Here is a 19,793-nt window from a genome sequence, read left to right as displayed (position 1 = left end):
GAATATATGTGAGAGAGAGCCTTTTTGGCCGCACTTCCTCCAACACATGCCATCACCCACATGGAAGCTGTTGGCTAGCAGAGATGGGGTGAAGTACCACCTCATTTTGATTTTCATTTGAACCTCTAGAATGCCTAGACCCTTGGTCGATTTTCCTGCTTGTCTGAATGCCTCCTCCCCTGCCTCTACTGGGATAGCGGTCCCCAGCTCCTTTTCCCAATTTAACATTTGCGTTTTCTTTGTCAGGTTTTTGTTACCTGTCAGGATATCATAAAAGCCTCTAGTGTCTGATTTTGTTCTGGATGGATTTTGGATATATCTTGTTGGTAATTTCAACGGGGATCTTTGCTTTGAAAATTGGAGATGCCTTCAAAAAGTGTTTAATTCCATAATATTTAAATATATCTTGTTGTGGGAGACCATAAGCGTCCCTGAGTTCCTCGAAAGATTTGATTTCGTCACCCAGCATTAGATCTTTAACCCCTTAACGACTGCCCCATCGGGAAACTACCTCCTCAGAAAGTGGGCTTTAATCCTAGAGGACTTCGTTTTATGCATTTTCTTAGGATTAATGCCCACTTGTCTGAGGACGTGACAGCTCCATGCTGTCGGTGCCCGCAGGTAGCCGACAGCATGGAGCTGTCATCCCAGGATGCGGGCAGACCCCCCCCCCCCCCCCCGGTATTGCGATCGCCGTCATCCAATGGATAGCACCGATCGCAAAAAAGTAAACAAAACTGTGTAAAATGACATATATTCAGCTGCCCTGATGGATCGGATCCATCAGGACAGCTGAAAATTCTCACCTGGCTTGTTGGCGGTGTTCCCCGAAGATCTGGTCCTCCGGGACCCGCCGGCGGCCTTCTGCGCATGCGCGCCAGACGATGACATCACGCGCATGCGCAGAAGCCCGGGTGTCCCCGGCAAATTTAAAATCTCCTGGCTCCCGACTCCTGAAGGTAGCCAGGAACCAGGAGGTGTTACCGGGGACCGCTGTGAGCGGTCCCCGGGCCCGCGATCACCGCTATCTATTGGATAGCGGCGATCGCGAAAAAGTTGAAAAAGTAAAGTTTCACCTCCCCTCATGGATCCGATCCATGAGGGGAGGTGAATATACTCACCCCTGGTCCTCTGCGATGTCCCGGGACCCGAAATCCCCATCTGCGCATGCACGCCCGATGATTGACACGTGCACAGAGAGGCTCGAGCCCCGGGAAATTCAAAATTCCTTTGCTCCTGGCTGCCATGTGTAGCCAGGAGCAGAGGGATGTTCAATGGATGACAGTGATCATGTATATAAAAAAAAAAAAAAGTACAAAAATAAAAAAAGGGCTAAAAAGTTTTAAAGTGCAAAAAGTTTAAAAAAGTAAAAAAATAAATTAAAAAAAGGGGTAAAGTAAAAAAAAAGGACAAAAAATTTAAAAAAAAAGGGTCAAAAAGTTTTAAAAAGTTAAAAAAGCTTGCGTTTCATCTCCCCCCCCCCCCCCCCCCCCACGGATCATATCCGTGAGGGAGGATGAAATGACGTACCTAAGGCCCGCGGATTTATCCGTGGACCTTACCCCAGCTTCTGCGCCCGTCGCCACTATGGCAGGCACATGCGCAAAAGCTGTGGTAATTTAAAATCTCCCTGCTCCTGGCTACAAAACTTAGTCGAGAGCTTGGAGATTTCACGGGGGGCCGTGGTGAGCGGTTCCTGGTCACGTGTTCGCCGTTATCCAATGGATAATGGTGATCACGTAAAAGTTAAAAAAAGGTGACGGTTCATCTACCCCCACCGATGCGATCAGTGAGAGGAGATTAAACGTTTTACCGGAGGCCTCCGTATTTGCACCCCCGACGCAATCTTCTTCCGTGAACTTTCCCGGATTCTGCGCATGCGACCGCCGGCAAAACACCGGACACATGCGCAGGAGTCGGGGAGCCCAGGAAACTTAATATCTCCTTGCGACCAACGGTCGCCGAGAGCCTGGAGCAGTGATCTCGTTGAGCAGTCCCCGGTCACGTGAAAAAAAGGTAGCGATCTACCTTTGGCCGGTCTCACATGACTGGATAGGAATTACGGATTCCGCATGCGTCTGATCCGCGGTAATACGCAGATCAATCGCATTGGATTACACAATTCCGCTCACATTAGCTGGTTGGAATTGCGTAATCCACTCGCAGAAAAGAGAACGCAGCAGGTTCTATTTTACCGCGGATATCCGCAACATAGAGCCCATTGTGGTCGCGGATATACCCGCAGCCCATATGCAACTACCTTGCATACGGGCTGCTGGTACCCGTGTCATTGCTAAGCGACGGTGCAGGAAATACAAACAACAACAAAAAAAGTGTACTGCGAATGACCGCCTGTGTGAGTAGGCAGTTATGCGCAGTATATTACGTGGCCGTACGCAGGGTCTCACCCGGGCTCACAGCTGGGATCCGCTGCGGACCTCCGCAAGCCGATTCCACCTACAGCTGCATGAGCCCGGCGTTATTCAGACCGCTACCTGTAATACGCAATTTACAAGAAGCCCCGGGAACGCTCGCCTTCATGCAGTTCCAGGAGCAGCTTGTTGAGCGTCTTCTGTGTGAGACCGCCACATCTCAGCAAGCTTACGAAGACTCACGAAACGCCACTTTCCCCCAGTCGTCTCCACGACAGCACCAATGAGATTGCCTCCTCCTGGTAGGACAGGAACATACTGAGAGGTTAAAAGCTCCCCCCCTTCCCCACTTTCCTCAGTGTCTTCCTGTCCTGCCAGGAGGCAGGATCTATGAGAGGAGCTGGTGGAGAAGCCAGCGAAAGCATACAGGCGGATCGGAAGGCAGTGGCTCACCCTGTCATCCCTTCGCAGCCAGACGACTCCCGGGACGCCACATCAGGGTGGTAACCCCCGGGCCAGGTTCCTCCCGCGGCGGCCCATGGGGGGTTCAAAGCGGGAGCCTCAGTCCCCCTCGTCCTCCGGCAGAAATTACAGCGCGGCGCTCCAGGAAGCCCTTTGACGGCAGGGGGCGGGGCGCCGCATCTCACGTCCAGCGCGATGACGTCATAGCGTCTGCATTAGGAGCGGAGGGGGCGGGGCTTAGCGCAGGAGCGCGAAAATTCAAATAGGAACCTGAGAGAAGCCAGAACACCAGCATCACAGGTCGCAGGGTGTCTGCAGCACTGGTATAAAGATGAGTGCTCCAGCCCCAGAGACAGCTGAAACCTCAGCCTCAGCGGCCGTAAGTAGCCAGTGCGGCAAAAATACAATGCAATATCCAGTATGTTGTGTATGGAAAAATTGCATGTTTACCCGCAAAAATGCTTTGTTTGTCAGGGGGATAAAAAAGACATCCCCCCCAGAACAAAACTGCGAAAGTGCGTGGAATGCGGGACGAGACTGCCAGCCACGTATCAGAGGCCTCTATGCAAGGCATGCGTGGCTAGGCTAGTCAGAGAGGAATCGGGGGGATTCCTGGATGACGTTAGAAAGCTGGTGAAGGAAGAGGTTCAATCAGCTCTAACGTCACTGCCGGCACCGCCAGCGAAACGCCAAAGAAAGGCATATGTTCCCGAGGAGTCTTCTGATTCCGAGAACTCCATCGGATCAGAGCAAGAGGAGCAGGCGGCCGAAGAGTCCTCAGAGGAGGAGGACTACAGGAAATATTTGTTCCATCAAGATGAGTTGACGGAACTAATTAAATCAGTTAGGGCTACGTTAAAAATAGAACAGCCCAGAGAGCCGCGGACCCGACAGGATGAGATATTCAGTGGACTTGGGGAGAGGCGCAAACATACCTTCCCGGTCCACAAAAACATCTCTAAAATAATTCAGAGAGAGTGGAGTAAACCAGACGCAGGTTCCTACTCCGCTCGAGGCGTAAAAAGGAGATACCCCCTGGAGGAGGAAGCTTGCGCAAGCTGGGACGAAATACCTAAGGTAGACGTCCCGGTGGCCAAGGTAGCCAAGAGGACGACTCTGCCCTTTGAGGATGCCGCACAGCTAAAAGACCCCATGGATCGCAAGGCAGAGGGACTCCTAAAGAAATCATGGGAGGCAGCGGCAAACATCCTTAGGCCAGGGATCGCAGCCACTTGCGTGGCGCGGACCCTGGGGGTATGGTTAGAGCAGCTGGAACTACATCTGACCAACAAAACGCCGAGGGATCAGATCCTTAACTCCCTTCCCATCCTGCGCATGGCCACTAACTTCCTAGCGGACGCCGCGGCCGAGACCGTCAAACTCTCAGCAAAAGCCACAGCCCGCGCTAACTCAGCCAGAAGGGTGTTATGGCTGAGGTCATGGTCAGGCGACCTGGCCTCGAAAAACAAATTGTGTGCCCTCCCATTCTACGGCCAATTTCTATTCGGACCGGACCTAGATAAAATTCTAGAGAAGGCGGCCGACAGGAAAAAAGGGTTCCCTGAGGAAAAACCACAGAGAGTGAAGACCTTTCCCCGGGCCCCAATGCAGCAGCCCGAGGCCTACCGAGGCAAGGGCAAGACAGGCCGCTGGAGTTACCCCAAGGGGGGCAGAGGAAGGAATATCCTCTTCAACCCCCATCAGGGGGAGCCGAAGCAAAGACCCTGATGCCATCCCCGTAGGGGCAAGGCTGGGGAGCTTTGTGGATCAATGGGCCGCAATCTGCGGGGGCCCATGGATCCCAAAGATCCTACAGCACGGATACCAGATAGAGCTGGTATCCATCCCCAGAAGGAAATTTATTACCACGCGAGCCCCAAAAAAACAGCTACATTTACTAGGGCAAAGCGTGCGCGACTTGCAGCGGTTAAACGCAATATCTCCCGTACCGCGAAACGAGGAAACCCAGGGCTATTACTCCAGGCTCTTTTTAGTAAAAAAACCCGGCGGGAAACACCGGACGATAATAAACCTGAAAGACCTGAACACCTGCGTCCGATACAGGAGATTCAAAATGGAAACCATCTCCTCGACAATAAAGTTGATCCCCAGAGGAGCCTACATGGCGTCCATCGATCTGAAGGACGCGTATTTTCACATCCCGATCCACAAAGATTCACAGAAATACCTGCGGTTCGCAGTGGACATGGGCGGAAGAACAGAGCACCACCAGTTCAGATGCCTGCCCTTCGGGATATCCTCAGCTCCCAGAATCTTTACCAAGATTATGGCGGAGGTAGCCGCCCACCTGAGAGAAAAATCGATCCTAGTAGTACCGTACCTGGACGATATTCTATTAATAGCAGAGTCCAAAAAACTCCTAACCAAACATCTGGAGACAGTGCTACAACTTCTCCAATCATTGGGATGGATTATAAACTGGGAAAAATCCAGCCTAGATCCCGGCAAGCAGAAGACGTTTCTGGGAATAACTCTCGACTCAGAATCGCAATGCTCCTACCTACCCGAGGAGAGAATACAAAAAATCCGCAGAATAGTCAAAACCTTCCTACGAAGACGATTCTGCACAATTCGGGAGGCAATGTCTCTTCTGGGGAGCTTGACATCATGCATCCCAGGAGTAGCATGGGCCCAGGCCCACACCAGAGCCCTACAGGCCGTAGTCCTATCCTCGTGGGACAAAAGGCAGTCCTCGCTAGGGGCAAGGATGTACATCCCAAACAGGGCAAAAACATCCCTGCGTTGGTGGACATCCCCAGAGAACCTGCGGAGAGGGGTTCACTGGCTACAAAACCCAGCCATCCACATCACAACAGACGCAAGCGCCTGTGGATGGGGAGCGCATGTGGGGAACCAATTCTTTCAGGGTCCCTGGCCTCAGAGGATAAAAGAACAATCCTCAAATTTCAGAGAACTACAGGCAGTTTGGCGGGTTCTACAGCAGTTGGGCAACTCGCTACAGAACCATCACATAAAAATACTGTCAGACAATGTCACCGCGGTCGCTCACATACGACACCAAGGGGGCACAAGATCTCCCCCACTGCAAAGCATCGCACAGAAAATCTTTCACTGGGCGGAGGGCCGGATCCTCTCGATCACGGCAACCCACTTAAAGGGGACACTAAATGGAAAAGCAGACTTCCTCAGCAGGAAGCAGATAGACCCAGGAGAGTGGTCCCTCTCCCCAGAGGCATTCAGAATCTTAACCAACCGGTGGGGGACCCCACAGTTGGACCTCTTCGCAACCAGGGAGAACACAAAAGTAGGCAACTTTTTCTCCCTCCGGCCAGGAGATCGTCCGATAGCGGTAGACGCCCTGGGCCAGGACTGGGGACAAGGACTGGCCTACGCCTTTCCTCCCATACCACTAATCCCCAGGGTTTTACAGCACTTCAGAACCCAGGGATGCACGCTAATCCTAGTGACCCCCTTCTGGCCAAAAAGAAGCTGGTTCGGTCTTCTGACAACACTGAGCGTCCAGGACCCAGTCACCTTGCCTACCTGGACGGATCTTCTATCGCAGGGGCCACTGAACCACCCCGGCCTAGACAAACTCCATTTAACGGCATGGCTCTTGAGGAATCCTCGCTAAGAAAGAAAGGATTCTCAGAGAAAGTAGTAGAAACCCTAATGTCCAGTAGGAAAAAGACGACCCACCTGATCTACCAGAAGGTCTGGAGAAAGTTTTCCTCATGGAGACAGGGAAGGGATCGCGGGGATTCTATCCCCGACACTCCGCTAATCTTAGACTTCCTGCAGGAGGGCTTAGAGATGGGCCTCTCCCCGAGCACCCTAAAAGTCCAAGTTTCAGCCCTTAGCGCTATCTGCGACACAAAATTCGCAGACAATAGATGGGTCCACAGGTTCCTAACAGCAGCAGCTAGATTACGCCCTAGGCCCATAAACCTGTTCCCAGACTGGAACCTTAATTGGGTTCTAGGGGCCATGACAGCGGTACCATTCGAACCGATCAAAGCGCTACCTATAAGAATGCTGACAATCAAGACCATCTTCCTAGTAGCCATTACATCCGCAAGACGGGTTAGCGAACTACAGGCCTTGTCCATCCGCCACCAGTTTATGAAAATTACAGACACCAAACTAATATTTAAAACAGACCCGGCCTTTATGCCGAAAGTAGTGTCAGATTTTCATAGGTCCCAGGATATAATAATCCCCTCATTCTTCAGCCACCCAAAAAACGAGGAAAGAACCCTAAGCTGCCTGGACGTTAGGAGAGCAGTCCTAACCTACATAGATACAACGAGCCACTGGAGGCGGGACGACAACCTGTTCATCCAGTTCAGTGGCCCAAATAAGGGTAGCAAAGCAGCGAAAAGTTCCATAGCCAGGTGGATCCGCCTGGCCATCATAGAATCCTATAAAGCCCTCGGGAAGGAGATCCCGTTAGCGCTTAAAGCCCATTCCACAAGGGCAGTAGCGTCCTCATGGGCCGAACACAGTTCAGCCTCGGTCGAGCAAATTTGCAAGGCCGCAGTCTGGAAAAAACCCCACACGTTTACTAAACACTATAGGGTAAAAGTGCAGCAGGACGAGGACATGGCCTTCGGCCGCAAAGTCCTCTCGGCAGCGATCCCACCCTAATAAACTTTAGTTGGTACGTCTCATTGGTGCTGTCGTGGAGACGACTGGGGGAAAAAGTGGATTATACCCACCTGATAATCAGGTTTCCAGTAGTCTCCACGACAGCACCCGTACCTTTCCCGCCCTAGAAAAATAAAATAATAAATTTAAAAATTAAAAAACCCCGGTTAGGGGAAAAAATTTTAGTTTAGCTCCTGCCCCGGCAATTCGTTAGAATCCACTGAGGAAAGTGGGGAAGGGGGGGAGCTTTTAACCTCTCAGTATGTTCCTGTCCTACCAGGAGGAGGCAATCTCATTGGTGCTGTCGTGGAGACTACTGGAAACCTGATTATCAGGTGGGTATAATCCACTTTTTTTACACCCCATACCCGCCACTGAGGTCACAAAATACCCCCAAAAAGCATGAGAGGAGGGGGGATACCCGGTTTTATTGCCCCATGTACCCATCCCAACTAGCCTCCGTAATTACCCATCTTTGGAAATACTACACAGTTCACATTATTACTTTTATCTAAGATTTGGGGAACGCCGAAAAGGTAGCAGAGTGTGTGGGGGATATTTTTAGGGAGTCAATTTTTATTCCGTACAAATGAGCAATGGGGCCTGGGATTTATTCAGTTGTGCCCTGCAATCCAACGGGTGTTCCCTCCATTACAGGCCTTGCCATGTTTCCTGTAAGTAGATTAGGGCCACAATGGGTATGTTTTTCAACACAGGACAAACGGGGGTATCCATTTTGGGGTAAACGTCTTCACTCCTATGTACACTGTACAAAAAAAACAGTTTTTAAATTGACAAAATTGCCAAAAAATGAAAATCGTAATTTTTTTCCTTCTGCTTTGCTTAGATTTATTTAAATACTGTGGGGTCAAAATACACAATAATGAATTCGTTAAAGGGGTTGTCCCGCGGCAGCAAGTGGGTCTATACACTTCTGTATGGCCATATTAATGCACTTTGTAATGTACATTGTGCATTAATTATGAGCCATACAGAAGTTATAAAAAGTTTTATACTTACCTGCTCCGTTGCTGGCGTCCTCGTCTCCATGGTGCCGACTAATTTTCGGCCTCCGATGGCCAAATTAGCCGCGCTTGCGCAGTCCGGGTCTTCTGCGGTCTTCAATGGGGCCGCTCGTGCAGAATGCCGACTCCGTGTAGCTCCGCCCCGTCACGTGCCGATTCCAGCCAATCAGGAGGCTGGAATCGGCAATGGACCGCACAGAAGAGCTGCGGTCCACGGAGGGAGCAGACCCCGGCGGCCATCTTCAGCAGGTGAGTATGAAGACGCTGGACCGCCGGGATTCAGGTAAGCACTCTCCGGTTGGTTTTTTTAACCCCTGCATCGGGGTTGTCTCGCGCCGAACGGGGGGGGGGGGGGGGGGTTAAAAAAAAAACCCCGTTTCGGCGCGGGACAACCCCTTTTAAGGGGTCTAGTTTTTAAAATGGGGTCATTTGTGGGGGCTCTTTATCGTTTTGGACGCTCAATGGCTCTATAAGTGGGCCATGGGGCCTGGAATGTATTCCGTTGTACCCTGAAATCCAACGGGTGCTCCTTCCATTATAGGCCTAGCCATGTGTCCTTTAAGTAGATTAGGGCCACAAGGGGTATGGTTCTGAACACGGGACAAACAGGGGTATCCATTTTGGGGTGAAAGTCTTCATTCGTATGTGTGCTGTACAAAAAAAACTGTTTTTAAATTGATACAACTGCCAAAAAAATGAAAATTTTAATTTTTTTCCTACTGCTTTGCTTAGATTTATTCAAAAATTGTAGTGTAAAAATACACAGTACACCCCTAGATAAATTCGTTAGGGGCTCTAGTTTTCAAAATGAGTTCATTTGTGGGGGTTCTCTGTCGTTTTGGCCGCTCAAGGGCTCTACAAGTGGGCAGTGGGGCCTAAATCACCTTCATGCTAAATTTCTGTTCTGAAAGCCACCAACTACTCCTTTCATTTTGGGCCCTGTTGTGCATCCAGACATAAGATTAGGGCCACAATGGGTATGTCTCCGAACACGGGAGAAACAGGGGTATCCATTTTGGGGTGCAAGGCTTCATTCATATGTGTGCTGTACAAAAAAAGCTGTTTTTAAAATGACAGACTTGAGAATAAAACGAAAATCACAATTTTTTTCCTTTTGCTTGGCTTGAATTCATTCAAAAACTGTGGGGTCAAAATGGGCAGTACACCCCTAGATAAATTCGTTAAGGGGTCTAGTTTTCAAAATGGGGTCACTTGTGGGGGTTCTCTTTGGTTTTGGCCGCTCAAGAGCTCTACAAAAGTGCTATGGGGCCTAAAACACCTTCAAGCAAAATTTATGTTCTGAAAGACACCGACTGCTCCTCTCATTTTGGGTCCCGTTGTGCATCCAGACATAAGATTAGGGCCACAATGGGTATATTCTGAACACGGGAGAAACGGGGGTATCCATTTTGGGGTGTAAATCCTCATTTTCATGGGCTCTATAGGAAAAAAATATGTCTTTAAAAAGACATATTTGCAAAAATATGAAATTTTATTTTTTCTCCTCTAAATTGAATTAATTCCTGAAAAAACTGGTGGGGTCAAAATACTCATGACACCCCTCAGTGAATACATTAAGGGGTGTAGTTTTTAAAATGGGGTCATTTGTGGGGGTATCTATTATTCTGACACTTATGAGCCTTTGCAAACTTGGCTTGGTGCAGGAAAACAAAGTGCTCCTCAAAATGCTGAAAAGTAATGTTAAATTTGTACGTCCTCTAAATGGTTAAAAAAAACACAAGTTTTTCAAGTGTGCATTCAGAATAAACAGATGGAAATACATATCTTATCAAAAATTTGTACAGTATGTTTGGACATATTTGAAATATTACAGTTGAAAATGTGAAAAATGACAATTTTTACATTTTTTTTCCAATATTGGTACTTTTAATAAATATACACAAATTATTATCGGTCTCTTTTTACAACCAAAATGAAGTACAACATGTGGCGAAAAAACAATGTCAGAATCACTTGGATATGTAAAGCCTTTACGGAGTTATGCTATGTTGAACGACGCATGTCAGATTTCCAAAATTTGGCTCTGTCACTAAGGCGCAAACAGGCTTAGTCACTAAGGGATTAAGCAATTCTATGCCTCTTTTTTTCCATGCTTTTGAATCGAGATCGGGTATACACAGGTTTAAGATATCGAGAGGGAGAGGGGAGTCTCGAGAGTATCATATGAGGCTACTTTCAGGGTCCATTCTTTCCAGACATCTAGGGAAGCCAATATGGGGGGAGACTCGAGCATTTTTGTACGGGGCCCGCCGGTTGCCGTGCTTTTCTGTTTTTTTTCTCTCCCCCTCTCCCACCACAAACTACCGTTGACGTGCGCAGCATCGCAGCAGGCAGGAGTCAAATCTCACACGTAGCAGCGGGGAGGGGCCAAAACTGGGGCGGGGTCGAACGCGGCGTGATGCTCACCATCGAGTATGCTAATACTCGAACGAGCATCAAGCTCGGCAGAGTACGTCCGCTCAACTCTAATTTTCACTCATCCGGTGGTGGGGTGAAAACTTGAAGTTTTGTCAGCTATTTGGAATACCCCTTTAAAGCAAACCGTTTTTAGGCAGCACTTACAATCTCCATTTTTCTTCCTTGGAAGACAACTTGCATGATAACTTCTAGGCATATAACCTTGGCAGCGTCTACCTTTTGTGGTCAAGGTCGTATAATTTTATTCGTGTCCTTAGATTGTCATTTTGTGGCTATTCTGTGGAGTTTGAACGAAGTGGGCAGTGATGGACTGGGAATGGAATAAAGTTCTTCATTTAACCTTGTTCTGCACAAAACTGAACTTTCATCAAAACATCCATAAGAAAACAAAACGAGGCAAGGAGTCTAAAGTAATAACGAGAATTCTTTCCTATTAGAGAAAACATGAAACATTTGCTTCCTGACGGTATTGATTAGGTCACAAAGGTCCTGTGCATTTGTCTCCGACGGTTGACAGATTGGGCCTCTGTGTTTCATTGCACGTCCCTCACACATTTGTATCATTTATATACTGACACACTTAAATAAAAGCTCAAATTAGGCCCTCCGAGGTACGATTTCCGGGCATTAGTTGCTGCCATGCTTCATTATGACGACACCGTATGATCCTGTCAGTCTGGATGTATCAATTACTGAGAGTTGCGTGCCTTATTCCTCTTAATTGGTTCGCAATGTTTGACAAACTTTAAATGAGTGCTTTCCAATCAGGCTGGAAGGGTAATGACAACCTCCAAAGAAAAAGTTGGGATAGAAAATTGCTGTGAAGGGGTATATGTGATGCTGCCTATTTAATAATTCTTTAGTGTATTAACCCCTTAAGGACATGGCGTTGAGGTCCAAACGATTTGGGGTATTTTTTTCATCTCCATGTTTCAACGGCCATAACTTTTTTATTGGTACCATTTTTGGGTACATAGACTATTTTGTAAAACTTTTATTATTTTTTTTATGATCGTAGGGAGAGAAAACGCATCGATTCTGCCATAGATTTTTTTGGGCTTTTTTTAGAGTGTTAATTATGCAGCATAAATGACACACTACATTTTTTTCTGCGGGTCAGTAGGTTACAACGATACCGAAATTTGAATTTTTTTTTTTTTTTTTTTTTTTTAGGTTTTTCTGCTTTTCCACAATAAAAGCCCTTTTTTTTGGAAATTATTATTTTTTTCTAAATTCGCTGCATTCAAAGTCCTAGAACTTTTTTATTTTTCCATGGACGAGCTCTATGAGGGCTTATTTTTTGCGAGATGAGCTGTAGTTTTTATTGGTACCATTTTGGGGTACATACATTTTTTAAATCACTTTTATTGCGTTTTTTGGGAGGCAAAATGCAAAAAATTTGCATTTTGTCTTTTTTTTAGCATTTTTTTATTGCTTTTTGCTGTGCAGGATATAAAAAGCATGTTCAATTTATTGTACGCATCGTTACGGACGCGTCAATACCAAATATGTGGGATTTTTTTAATGCTAATATAAGAAAAAGCATAAAAAAATTTTTTTACCTTTTTTTTTTTTATTTTTATTTTTTGTACTTCTCACCTACCATGCCTTATTGCTTACTATAGCGATCTTAGGCAATGGCAATACAGGACGCCGGTATCTGGTGTCCTGTTGCCATAGCAACCAGCTGGGCTCTCGCGATGTTATCGCTCCCTCTGTGAACCCTTTCCCTGCCATGATCTACTCAGATGGCGGCAGGGAAGGGGTTAACAGCAGGTGGGCGCATCGGAGATGCCCCCCCCCCCCCCCCACGGTCGCAGCGGGAGGCCGGCTACTAGTGACAGCCGGCTCCTGCTGCGGAATAGCACGAGATCATCCCTATGACGTATGGGTACGTCATTTTGCGGGAAGTACCCCGCTCCCATGATGTACCCTTACGTCATGGGGAGGGAAGGGGTTAATGTCTTTATTATTTAAGACTGAAAATGAATTGTCATATATAAAAAAAATCCTATATTTAATTACACTTTTGGGAATTCTGAGTTAGAAGATGGGGGGGAAGGGTGTCCTTTCTGGATCCCTTCTTTAAGCAAGAGCAGAGCACACCTACAAAGAGTATGGGGGGCAGCGTGCATACGCTCCATCACTAAGCATCGGTGTTGGAAATATAAACAAAAAAAAAACAGGTGGACTGCGCATGACAGCATGTGTGAGATACGCTGTCATGCACGGTACAATTTCGCTGTCATACGTGGCAGCGTGCTGGGTCACCTTGGATCCACGCAATGTTTTCCGCTTATGGCCATGTGAGTCCGTCCTTGGGGAGATATGCCTGAAAGTAATATTTTTCTTTCTTTTGGCAGTAAGGCCTCGTTCACACAGGGGACACAGCATTGTCGTGAGAAAATCAGCGATATTGCTGCGGTTTTTCGTGGTGATACCACAGAATACAAGCCCTACCCCAAAAATAAGCCCTAGCTGCAGGAAAAAAAAGTATACATCATCTTAGAAGTACTGTCTGTTGCTCCTCTGCAGCTTTTTCCTGGTCTCTGACACTGTTCTTCTTCATCTCTTCTGGCCAGGGGTTGCAAAAATGCCTGTCTCCTGGAAGCGCTGGCTATGATTGGCTGACTCTTAGCCAATCACAGCCAGTGCTCTATGAATGGCTGTGATTGGTTCATCGAGTGCTGGCTGTGTATGGGTAAGCGTCAGCCAATCACAGCCAGCGCTTCCAGGAGGCAGGGATTTTTCAATCCCTGTTCAGAAGAGATGGAGGAGAATCGTGCTGGAGATGACAGTGCTTCTAAAGCCATGTATACTTTAAAAAAAAAAAAAAAAAATTTCCTGCAGCTAGGGCTTGGGTTATGGCTTTGACAATGGGAAAATCGGAGAGTAAGGCTCCATAGGGAAATATGGGCTACAAAACCTCACAAATCGCGTGCATTTCGCAGGACCTGCGGGGTTTTTGTCTTGGGATGTCGCATGCTACAAAACATCACACATGAATTAACTGATAGGAAAGCATGGGCTTCACATACATGCGTTTTGCAGCATTGTTGTAATGCGACAAAATTGTGTAACTTTGTCGCCCGTGTGAACGAGACCTTAAGAAAATAAAGTTATCCACCCTGTGTTATATAAGTGGGTAATTATATTGTGTTTTCCACATTGCTTGTACTATAAAATGCTCTGGATTTGCATCCCTGAAGAGCTATGGGCCAAGTCCCATATCCTGACCCACAAGTTGTCAATCTCAGCTAAAGCTCAGGAACTAAGTTATAAAATAGTGACACAATGGTACCGGACTCCGGACAAACTTCCCTAAGGTACCAGATGAGTGTTGGAGATGCCACTCTGGAGTAGGCACCATGTATCACATTTGGTGGAGTTGCCCACTGATTGCTTCCCTTTGGGACGATGGTGCCAGACTGTACGAAGAACCAACGCGTCACTAGTGACGTTTCTGTGCGGGCCTCTGACATTTCCCTGCTCTCAGCTGCTCGTGCTAGCCGTTTTTTAAATCTCGCGGGTTTATCTATTTTGCTGCGCATTGCATGCGAGAGAGCCTATTGTTCACCATGGCAGCATATTCAACGTGTGAGCCTGGCCTTAATGTAATCTGTCTTGGTGTTCCCGTTACAGATAGATTTATGCATATGGGAAGAAGGAATAATACTGCTGCAGCGCCACCTAATGGAATGCAGTATTCCTGCAAGTTATTGTTAGACTATTTAAACAAGCCGTACAACAATGACTGGGAATTGTGAGCCAAATGCAGAATAACCATACACAGACAGCTGTTTCAGGGCGATTGCCCGTCGTCAGTGTGCAGCATGTTTCTGGCTTGGGTAGTGAGAGGCGTATAGATGGATTTTGAATGACAACCAACAGTGAACAACAAGTTAGAAGAAAGTGAGACCCTTACTGCCAACCCTTTTTATAGTGGTTTTTCAACACAAAAACGCCATTTTATGTAAAGTGATTGAACAAATTTGTACTTGCATGATGGCCATTAACCAAAAAAATGTGCAAAAGTGCAGTGCCTATTTAATTTCAATACAAGATCTGCTTTGGCTGTTGAATATTTTGCAATTAATATCAAAGGCAGGTTACATGGATACTTTTTGCATTTTTTAAATTATCCTATTGTCCCTTTTTTTGACCTTTCTGTCCTCTAAATTCAGTGTGTTTTGTTGGTCCTTGTGGATTACTCATGGAAATTGTTCCCTTTGGGAAGAAACTAATTAAGAATCCATTTGGTATCTGATTGTTTCTTATGAATGTTATATGAAGCGGAGAAACCCTTTTTTATTTGTCTGTTATGATTTGTATTTGCCAACTTGGGAGCTCTTATATTTTTATATATCCTCTGAAGATCATTGCGCTTATTACCAAATGTCATAAACTTTTAAGTGGTTAGGATAATTATCAATATTCCTATAGACGCCGTCTGAAATGCCTTTAGCCTTAACAGGTGGAAGAAATTGTATTGAATCCGAATAGATCAGTCTAATGGTGAAACAATATTTCCTTTTTAACTCTTTCCAATCCACTGTCTGACCTCTGAAGACTTTATGATTTAAGGCTGTACAGCTCCGATGTTGGAAGTCGTCTGTCGGGGTTCTCTTACTGTATATTGCCAGCCTCTGTTGACGCAGCCTATCCAACGTGTCACCTCATGCAGTACTGGCTTTAGCCAGCATATAGCGCCATTGTATAATGGCAGAAAAAGAGTAAGCTCCCTAGGAAAACCAGGATACAAATTGGATTGGAAAGGGTTAAAGGTAGCAAAATTGCATTGAGTTGCATTGTACAGAGTTTGACTCTCTTGTTTTTATCTTTGCAGTTAGAGAGACAGATCTTGATGCAGAATCAAATGCGAGAGAAGCAGATGGCCATGCAGATTGCCTGGACGCGGGAGTTTTTGAAGTATTACGGGACGTTTTTCAGTTTAGCCGCACTTGGTTTAACAGCGGGGTGCGTAGTTTTGTTTTCCTTCTTCTTCTTTTAATATTTGACATCTAAAAAGAGATAAAATACAGTCAAAACATCCTGTATCATATTAAACTATTTTCAGGTGTCACGTGACTCACATCACAGGCCTCTCGCTAGCCAAGCCAGAAAACCTACTGCACAATGATGAGGGGCAAATACCCCGCAACAACCGTCTGTGTATGAATTCTGGCTTGGCTGTGAATTCCCAGTCATTGTTACAAAGCTTGTATAAAGAGTCTAACATTGACTTACAGGAATGCTGTTTTCCAATAGGTGGCACTGCAGAGGTATTGTTATGTCTCCCTTATTTGTAAATAAAACTAAATCGCTTAATATGGCCTCATGCCTACGGCCCTGTCGGAATCCGCAGTGTTATTCCCATCCCTCAAGTGAGCGCGCATGCGCAGTGCGGTATGACGCGGTGAGCAGGGATGCATATTCACGCAATACTTCCGCTGTGCTACACGCTTGACTACAATGGAAGCCGGCCGCGCGTATTCCCACAGCAATTAGAGCACGCAGTGGATTCTACCACACTGCGGAATTCCGAGGTTGAATTCCGCAGCGTGAACACTAACCTATTAGGTTCAATAGAACCTAATAGCTGCGGCATGACGCTGCGGATTTCCGCTGCGCAACACTAGGCAGAAATCCAGCCGCAGGGCATTGGCCCTTCTTCAAATTTCTGAATTACTTTTGTGTTTCAGTGGTTGATTTTCAAGATCTCTGCTGTTTGAGTTGATACAGAGCTAATGCTTCTCCCAGCAGGGTGATGGGTAGACTTGTTTCTAATTGGTACAGTCCTCTGCTGAAGTCATCAGCAACATCAATCTCTTTCTTGTCATGATAGTTTGCTACAATGTATCAGCATGAATCCTTAAGGCCACATGTGGAAAATCTGAAGAACATCCGCTGCTGTACAAATGACACCAAGTGGTGCGTTTGTTCCTGCTGACGGTGTGAACGCAGCGGATGTGCTGCAGATTTCACCGCTTTCATTGCAAAGAGTGAAATCTGCTCTTAGAATATGCAGTGTAAATTCACATGATGCAGATTTGCAATCCACACCGCAGGTCAGTTTACACGATGGATTTCTTCCACAGCGCATGGATAACATATCTTGAAATCGCATCCACATTGCTTTTTCTATAAGGCTGGGTTCACACGGGGCGGATTTGCCTGCGGCCGCTAATCCCAGTATTAGCCAGCCATGTGGATGAGATTTCTCAGAAATCTCGTCCACACGTGACGGCGAATCCGCCTCGGCAAAGCTGGCAGAAGCCAGCGCGGATTCGCCGGCCGCAGCATATTCATTTTTTGTTTTCTTCTTCTCATGCTGCAGCCGCGCTCTCCTCTATGGGACCGCCGGCCGCAGCGGAAGATCAAGCAGCCGGGCCGCTTCAAAACCCACGGCTAAGTGCCGCAGGTTTTGAAGCAGCGCTTCTCCCAGCGGAAATCTCGCGGTTTTTCGCTGCGGCCAAACCGCAAGATTTACGCCGGGAATCCCCCCCTGTATGAACCAAGCCTAAACGCTAGTGATTTTCCTCAGGCCGTTCTACTGTAGAAAATCGGCAGCATTTAAAGGGGTTGTCTCGCGGCAGCAAGTGGGTTTAAGCACTTCTGTATGGCCATATTAATGCACTTTGTAATATACATCGTGCATTAAATATTGGCCATACAGAAGTTATATACTTACCCCCTCTGGTGCTGGCGTCCCCGTCTCCATGGCGACGATTAAACTTCACCTCTGGTCGCCGCAACAGTCGCGCTTGCGCAGAGAGGAATCCTCTTCTGGATGGTCCGGGCTCACGAGCTGCGTCCTGGCTCCTCCCCCTTCTCAGCATCATCACGTAGCTCCGCCCCCTCACGTGGTGCCGATCAGCCAATGAGGTGGCTGGAATCGGCAGTGGAGCACAGACAGCAGAAGAACATCCATGGTGCACCATGGGAGAAAACCAGCGGTGCACCTTGGGAAATGACGGCGGCCATCTTGGAAGAAGATTTTTATAACTTCATGAAACAGCTTCATGGTGAGTAGAAACGCTCTAAAAAAACGATTTACATGGGTAGTTTGTGATGCTTGCTTAACATGGGGGACTGGGGTGTGAAAAATTTTTCGTTTTGGCCGTGGGACAACCCCTTTAAGCTACATGCGGATGTACCCTGTAGGTAAGCTATTCCAGTCTTGGAGCCCAGACTAATTAACTTCACAGATGATTGCCTAGACTACAAAGGCCCATATCCTAATAAATTACAACTAATGGACAATTAATTGCTATTATGGGCCATGGATCATATTAATCAGTTTAAACAAGTGTTAATAGATTTGTTCATTAAGGGGTGTTTGTGTTTGTAGTCTGGTCTATATTGTACTCCTAACTTTTGGCATTTTGTTCTTTGCACAGGGCAATAAAAGGGAAAAAGCCAGCGTTCTTTCTTCCCATTGTACCACTGGGATTTATTTTCGCATACCAGTATGATATGGGCTATGGAACCCTCGTTCAGAGAATGAAAGGTACAACTATATGTCTAAATGTACTACTTATTTCTTTTATCTCTTGATCCTGAAGTTAGTTTCACAGGGTAACAAACGGCAAATGCAATTAAGCCAATTTATGCTTGGATGTATCATTCAAACTGCTATCTACACTGCAAAATATGCACCATAAATGGACTTGAAAAATGTACTTTTTTGGGTCCTGGGTGGCCATCCAAATGGCCTATATGTAGATCTGTCACTGTTCTTGTTGAATAGGCCTATTGCCCTGAAAACAACCCTATCTTTCCAATGCATTTCTTTTCTGGGATAACCCAAATGTTCTCAGGAGAGTGAAGGCTGGGGAGAGCTAAAGGTTCAGAAATGTAAACCTACGAGTTCACTATTAAATGCCTAAGGCAGTGTTTCCCAACCTTTTCAGCCTTGGAGCACCCCATGGAAAAAATTTTACAGTGTGGCACCCCTACCGAAAGAGGGTGTGACTATGGTGTCAAGGGTGTGGCTTATTACGACATATGATTTTTACCTAAATCATCTAAAAAGGACAGGGCTGTAGAATTAAAGGGGTTGTCCCATTGTGAGAAATAGGTGTCTGCACTTCTGTATGGCCATTACAATGTACTTTGTGATATACATTTTGCATTGTATATAAGCCATACAGAAGTTTTATATACCTACCTGCAGGGGTGCCCTGTTGACGATCCCGGGCTGTCAAAGTAAAGGTCGGGTTGCGGGTGGCAAGGGGTGGCTGTCGAGGTGTAGGCCGGGTTGCGGGTGGCAAGGGGTGGCTGTCGAGGTGTAGGCCGGGTTTGCGGGTGGCAAGGGGTGGCTGTCGAGGTGTAGGCCGGGTTTGCGGGTGGCAAGGGGTGGCTGTCGAGGAGTAGGCCGGGTTTGCGGGTGGCAAGGGGTGGCTGTCGAGGTGTAGGCCGGGTTTGCGGGTGGCAAGGGGTGGCTGTCGAGGTGTAGGCCGGGTTTGCGGGTGGCAAGGGGTGGCTGTCGAGGTGTAGGCCGGGTTTGCGGGTGGCAAGGGGTGGCTGTCGAGGTGTAGGCCGGGTTTGCGGGTGGCAAGGGGTGGCTGTCGAGGTGTAGGCCGGGTTTGCGGGTGGCAAGGGGTGGCTGTCGAGGTGTAGGCCGGGTTTGCGGGTGGCAAGGGGTGGCTGTCGAGGTGTAGGCCGGGTTTGCGGGTGGCAAGGGGTGGCTGTCGAGGTGTAGGCCGGGTTTGCGGGTGGCAAGGGGTGGCTGTCGAGGTGTAGGCCGGGTTTGCGGGTGGCAAGGGGTGGCTGTCGAGGTGTAGGCCGGGTTTGCGGGTGGCAAGGGGTGGCTGTCGAGGTGTAGGCCGGGTTTGCGGGTGGCAAGGGGTGGCTGTCGAGGTGT

General features: G+C 47.4%; 1 protein-coding gene across 1 annotated transcript in view; it reads left to right on the top strand.

The window, feature by feature from the left end:
• Positions 1–19,793, top strand: part of PLGRKT (plasminogen receptor with a C-terminal lysine) — a 52,439-nt gene that overhangs the window by 25,438 nt on the left and 7,208 nt on the right. Inside the window, exons 3-4 of the mRNA XM_066604245.1 lie at positions 15,774–15,904; positions 18,328–18,437. Coding sequence (XP_066460342.1) covers positions 15,774–15,904; positions 18,328–18,437 — 241 coding nt within the window. The remainder of the gene's footprint in view (positions 1–15,773; positions 15,905–18,327; positions 18,438–19,793) is intronic.

Source organism: Eleutherodactylus coqui, chromosome 5, assembly GCF_035609145.1.
Source record: "Eleutherodactylus coqui strain aEleCoq1 chromosome 5, aEleCoq1.hap1, whole genome shotgun sequence".
Lineage (NCBI taxonomy): Eukaryota > Metazoa > Chordata > Amphibia > Anura > Eleutherodactylidae > Eleutherodactylus > Eleutherodactylus coqui.
Note: the sequence above shows the minus strand (reverse complement) of the source record. Positions and strands in the feature narration are given on the sequence as shown.